The sequence below is a fragment of the Vigna radiata genome, chromosome 7, assembly GCF_000741045.1.
Source record: "Vigna radiata var. radiata cultivar VC1973A chromosome 7, Vradiata_ver6, whole genome shotgun sequence".
Classification (NCBI taxonomy): Eukaryota; Viridiplantae; Streptophyta; class Magnoliopsida; order Fabales; family Fabaceae; genus Vigna; species Vigna radiata.
Window position 1 is genome coordinate 44,383,052 of NC_028357.1, and position 6,567 is coordinate 44,389,618.

A 6,567-nucleotide genomic window follows, 5' to 3' on the forward strand; every position below is an offset into this window, starting at 1 on the left:
GCTATAAAATGTGGTTGCTATCCATGTACTCTCTTATGATTAAAATGTTTAACCTGTTGTATGATGTTTATTTATATAATTAGCTCACCCTTGCAATTGTTTGTCTATTGTGTTGCCATGNTGTGTGTGTTGCCCTGTTGCGATGATCATCCATTTTGGATGTGAGCAGAGGAGAATGAGGTCACTCTGGAGCGTGCCTTGGAAGGAAATGAAGAAGATACCGCTGCTTAGACTCTCTAGGACCTTCTTAGTTCTTTTATGTTGTTCTTTTGAAACACTTTCAGTTTAATCTATGCTCTGATACAATCCAGCACCTTAAGTTTTAATTGTTTTTGCCAAATTCTGGATAACTGTAATCCTTGTTTAAGGACCTTAAACACTCTCTAACTGCTTTCCAGTATTATATGTGATGACGTCTTATTATGTATGCCTTTCCTATATAATTTGGGACGTCACATTCTACTTCTTTTAATATTGGGTAAAATCTGTCTATGATCCTGACCTATAAGCATACTAAAAATTGATTGATCAGTTTTTGTTAATTCTAGAAAAAACCTGAAAAATTAGTATTTTTAAAACTTGATATTTACTAAATATATAAATTTAGTTGTGCCAAAAACTTCATTATTGACAAATAAACATTGTAATTAAATATTTGTATAATATACCGGTATCTAACCCTGAGAAAATAAAAGTGTCAATCCCTTAATTAAAAAAGGAAAGAATAATTGCTGGGATTAAGTTTAAGTGATTGTCATTGAATGTATCTAGACAAGTCTCGTTCTTTTCAAAAACTTCAAACCTTTATGATTATTGTTTTGTAATGATTTTAATTACTTTATTGGATCATGTGTTTGTATTAATGAGACCTATAAAATTATGCAATTAACATTTAAGTACATGATAGCTTAACTAATATGAGTTTTTGAGATAGTTGAGGAAAATATTTGATTTATGTTTTGCTGCTATAGATTTTTATGTATTATTTTTTTGAATGTATTTTTTTCTTAAAGTGATGTATGTCTTGTGAAAGGAGTGAATTATTGAGAATTAGTACAATAGAAAATGTAATAGGATTGAGAATTTTGTGTGCGGTTGTCTTGGATGCTGGAACTTTTATAACTGCTAGTACTAGCACGTATATTTGATGTATTTATACCATCACATCCAACATAATGAGTTATTCTTATTCCTATTAAACATGTTATTTTATCCCATTTACCTTTATATATGTAAATTGAATTCATCAATTTGATTTTAGCCATGTTAATTTGAAGTGCGTGGCTGTTTTTATTTCTGTGGGCCTTTCTGGATTGTAAAGAAGGCCCAATAGTGATCTAAAGGATCTCTAAAAGGAAAACAAAAAGAGACTTCTTCTTGCATCCCACAAATTTCTTCCTGTATCCCAAACTTTCCCATATTTCTAAATTACCCCTAACAATTTGTAGGTTTTTGACTTTGACTTTGGATTAAAATTCTATTTAAGTTCCTTCAGCGTTGCCATGACACCCTGTTTCAGCCTCATCCTTTTTCCTCCTTCGTTCCATTTGCAATCAAAATAACGATAATTGAATTTCGAAATTTATTATTTGGTAAAAAAAAATCACATTTTTATAGTATAAGTTATTCTTCTCTTTTTTTTTTTTTGGTAATGGTTGTATATCAAATACCTGAATAGTGATAGGTACATATGAGACTACTAGCTGTAGAGCTTTTAAAATTAAGTAGTATTAATTTTATTAAAAGTATTTCTAGATTTGTAAGAATTGAATGTTTTAAACAAATCTCAAATTCCAGTCTTTTAAAATACTTTAAACTTTTATAGCTGTTGTAGAGATTTTAAGTATTCTATTGGATCATATTTTTATATTAATAAGACCTATAACATATTTTATATGTGAGTAAAAAAAAATGAGAGATGCGATTTTAATAATGTGAGTAGAAATACTTAAACCTGAAAATATTGTTTGATGGTTTGTCCTTTAGCATTGTTATGGAAGGAAAAAAATTAGATTGAAGCAAGCAGGGTTGAAGGTAGTGAGTCAATCAATCCAAGCTGGCTGAATAAATAGTCTTTTTTTTCAACACGGATCTCGTGTGCAACTGTTTTTTAATACCTATCAATAACGCCATAAACCGCCCAAGCTCCTTAATTTTGGCAACTAGACCCAAAACTCTCATATTTCACTTTATAAACAAACAACAAAAAATCAGAAGAGATGATAGCTTCTGGTTAGTTAACAAACAATTACTTATGTTTGTACCTCATTCAAAATCATCTTAATTATTAAATAAAATAAATAAATTTATATATTATGGTTTATTTTGTTCAGGCTAATGGACAAACCAGCTCACATGCTGATTGGGCCCACAAGCCATGTCGGTGGATGTGATGTAACATTGTTAATCTACAATAAATGAATTGGATTAAGTTAAGCATGGCACATTGAAAAGATAAGATCGGCTTCAAATACGACTAATAAGCCAACATCAATTGATCCAAATGACACAACGACATCATCATAAACTAATTACACAATAACATATATGATGATGTTCAAATATTATCAAAAAAAAAATGTTATCTAAATATCTTTATCCTAAACAAATTAAGCACTACTGCCGCAAGAGGCCGATTCCATTTTTTCCGTTATCTCTTACAGAAAGTGGTTTCAGACGCACATAAAGAATAACAAGCAAGAAAAATGGTTTGGAACCCACCAGAACCAAAAACAAAAAATAAAATAAAATAAAAATAAGACCATCCACCATGCTTGTTTTGTTCACAGAGTGTCGGCAAGCTGACACTGTATTTGTGGTGAACCCACCATGACATGACCACCACTGCACTGCATTGCTACTTACTACGTAAGTACTTTACAGCTGGACAAATCCATCAAATTCCCAAAAATCCAACGGTCATCACTGTCTGTCCCACACTTCCACCACTTTGTGGATCCCATCATCACAACCATTTCACCACTTGTCCTTGTCATCCTAGCTGTCTCCACCCTTTCATATATTTTATCTCTTCTACTAAAATTCCTTTTTTCAAAATTCATTTTTTCTCACCTACCTTTTATTCAATTTGCATTCAATATAACAAGTTCCTTATATTTTTACCAAATACAACACAACCATTCGCAAGCAAACCCTGTCCACCTTATACCTGCACTGACATTATTGGATTCATCAAACCTTTTAAATGCACTTCAGTTGTTAAACCGACCATTCACAAAACAGCGACCATTGACAGTGCAACGCATTTCGGCTATAAATAAATAAAACAGCAGGGAAAGCAAAAGAAATAACAAAATTAAAAGAGATGATGAACTTGAACTTTCTTTCTTTACAGAAAAAGAAAATGTAAAAAAAAAAAAAAACACCAATTAATACCAAAAAAAAAAGAAAGAAATAAAGGAAGGAACATCAGCTGGTTTAGCTGGCCTCCTAAGTAAAGAATCTACTCTTATCCTTCTCTTTTTTTCTTCTCTTTCGGATCCATTAAGTCTGTTTCCCTTCTTCTAGACCAGGGGTTCTTTCCCTTTTTTTTACACTGTCTGTTTTAATCTGTGACTTAAAAGACTACCGTACTAAAAAAACAGAAAAAACCCTCCCCACAAAAAAATAAGGGAAACAAAATTTAATTTACAGATTTGCCGTGATTGTAGCCGTAATAGGAAAGGTACCACTTGACGAACTTTTTCAACCCGGTTTGCAAATCGGTGGTTGGCTTGTATCCGAATTCTCTCCGGGCGGAGCTAATATTCGCGTGAGTAAACGGAACGTCGCCGTTTCCAGGCATGTCCACGATATTCCTCTTCGCCTTAACCTTCAAATGTCGCTCCAAGATACTCACAAGAGTGGGCACGGTAACAGGGGAAGTGTTCCCGAGGTTAAATATCCGATAAGGAGCGGGTCCCCGTTTCTTCCCACCCGACCCGGTACTCTGCCCAGCGGTATCCAACGAACCAAGGCACCCCTTCACGATATCATCAATGTAGGTGAAATCGCGAGCGAGGTCGACGTGGTTTTTACCGCGGTAGACGGTAATGGGTTTCCCCTGTAAGATATTGCGGGTGAAAGAGAAATAAGCCATGTCGGGTCTCCCCCACGGTCCGTACACAGTGAAGAATCTCAAACCGGTGATCGACAATCCGTAAATATGATTGTAAGTGTGAGTGATTTCCTCGCCGGCTTTTTTGGTGGCGGCGTAGAGGCTAGCGGGCTGGTCGGTGCGGTCCGATTCGGAGAAAGGGACCTTCTCGTTGAGCCCGTAGACGGAACTGGACGAGGCCCAAACGATGGCGGGCTGAGGGTTGGCCGATTTGCAGGTTTCGAGAAGCGTGACGAGGCCCGCGATGTTGCTGTGGACGTAGGATTGGGGATTCTCCATGGCGTAGCGCACGCCGGCCTGTGCGGCAAGGTGCATGACGTGAGTGAAGGCCACGACGTCGAAGAGCTTGGCGAGAAGCTTGGCGTCGTTGACGTCGCCTTCGACGATGAAGACCTCGTGCGTGTTGAGAAGCGATTTACGGGCTTTCTTGAGGGAGGGATCGTAGTAGTCGTTGAAGTTGTCGAGTCCAACAACGCCATCTCCGCGTCGTTTCAAGGCGAGGGAGACGTGGGAGCCGACGAAACCGGCTGCGCCCGTTACGAGTACAGACATGCCTCCCTGGCGGTGGATCTGGGCGGATGTGCGGACTTGCTTCTCCCACTGGATCCCGCCCCAGGAGGCGGAGAGGTAGCGGCTGCCGGAATCGACGAAACCCTGGAAGCTGAGATAGGAGGCGGTGAGGGCGATGAGAAAGAGAGCCCAGAGAAACATGGTACTGGTAGAGGCGAAACAGCGGTAGAGCTGGCGGTTCATGGTATGGGCACGCTCGATCTTGAATTTGCCTGGAGTTGAGGGGAAGGTCTCGTCTTCCAACGGCGGCATTTTAGTGTTTCCTTTCCTAATTGAAAAATGGATCTTGATTATTGGTGGTGTTTGTGATTTGCGTAAACGAAAAAAGTGGAAGGGTACAGATGCAGAGGAAAGAAACAAAAGAGAGATTAATTCTCCTGCACCTGCTGATTCAAGCAATGGGAAGCCTTGTTATATATAGTGGTCACCCACGGGACAAGTGACAAGCTAGTCTACGCGTGAACGCGTTAAAGCAGGGACAGAGGAGAGAGAAATTCAACACCACTGAACCACCAGGAATTTAGCCTACCCTCTCTTTCTCTCTCCACTTTTTTAGATCCATTAACCAACCCATTCCCAGATTAAACTCCACCATTCTCCATTTCTTTTTTTTCTTTCTCATTTTTAGTATCACTCTCCATGGATGCAAATGCTATGCTACCTAATTTAACTAATGCATTTGGCCGTTTCATCACTTTTAGTTAAACATCAACTGAATTAAATTATGATAATTTATATTTTTTTTATATGTTTCTGATTAGTTAAACGTGTATTTATGGTTTATTATTCTTTCATTTCATCACACTTGGTTATTCAAGTTTCCCAACTCTAAAACCTTAAGTTTTATGGTGGAAAAGGTTCAAAGATGATTCTCTCATCAAATTTCTAAATGATAAACAACCCTCCACAATTGAATGTGAATGTGCAAAACACTAAAAATGGTACATATACCTTATTAATAGAGTTCTGAAAAAATTAAACAGTACTACAACCTTTAATCAAATTCTACCTTTAATTAATCATATCAAAATTCAATTTCATCTGAGAAGGAAAACCTGGTTAACTTGACTGTCACAGTTACTTTTACAAATATCTCATTTCTCTTTATCTTGTCAAATAATGTTTGAGCAAGCAAATATTTGTGTGTACTTCAAAGTCGAAAAGAAGAAGAAGAAGAAAGACTTACATAAATTTCTAAGAAGGATAGTTATTTTTTTTAACAGTTATATGTATTAAATATATCCGGTTTGGTATAATATTTTTTATTAAAAAAATGTGATGTTTAATAGAAAAATCAAACATGTTGCATTTAAACATAGTTGGTGTGTTAATTACTAAATTAAAAGAATTTGAAAAATAATTGGAAGAGGTTGGAAAAAAAAATCCAATTGCAACTATATAATTTGAGAAAGTCAAATGTGGATCTCAATTTTAATTTATTTAAATAAAATAGTCAATTTTGAAGTATTCGGATTTTCATAATTCAATCTTAAGGTTTAAAATTGACTTTTGCATTTATTGAAATCTTTATAGCTTTTATTAAAATTGAAAGACATTGTCACTCAGCAAAACACGGAAAAATATCCTTAGAAGTATCGACTAATCAATATTAATAATAGTATGAATATGATCCTTATCATGTTTCCATTTATTCTCTATTTTATTAAGGTTTTCCTTCATTTGTCTATCCATCATTTGAAATTTTTCTCAATATTTAATAATAGAATTAATTTGGGATTACGAAGGGCGTGAGTCCCACGACGACATGCAGCTTGGGAGAAAAGCATAACTGTGTGCTATTCTACTATCAAAGGAAGGCTTTATTTTATTATAAGAGGAAAATTAATTATTATGCTAAAATAATTTTATATAAACCAAGT

At 35.8% G+C, this 6,567-nt stretch overlaps 1 protein-coding gene and 1 long non-coding RNA gene across 2 annotated transcripts in view; one reads left to right on the plus strand and one right to left on the minus strand.

The window, feature by feature from the left end:
- The window catches only part of LOC106768061, an 8,232-nt gene extending 7,852 nt beyond the window's left edge, over nucleotides 1–380 (plus strand). Inside the window, exon 3 of the long non-coding RNA XR_001376211.2 lies at nucleotides 170–380. This is a non-coding gene — a long non-coding RNA (uncharacterized LOC106768061). The remainder of the gene's footprint in view (nucleotides 1–169) is intronic.
- A 2,944-nt stretch (nucleotides 381–3,324) lies between these two features.
- Nucleotides 3,325–5,254, minus strand: LOC106769087 (UDP-glucuronate 4-epimerase 1). Its single transcript, XM_014654553.2, has one exon. The coding sequence runs from the start codon at nucleotides 4,937–4,939 to the stop codon at nucleotides 3,644–3,646; it is 1,296 nt and encodes a 431-aa protein (XP_014510039.1). The 5' UTR covers nucleotides 4,940–5,254; the 3' UTR covers nucleotides 3,325–3,643.
- Nucleotides 5,255–6,567: the final 1,313 nt, after the last annotated feature.

Coding starts and splice junctions, on each gene's coding strand:
- LOC106769087 (XM_014654553.2), bottom strand. CDS start 4,939: ATGCCGCCGTTGGAAGACGAGACCTTCCCCTCAACTCCAGGCAAATTC.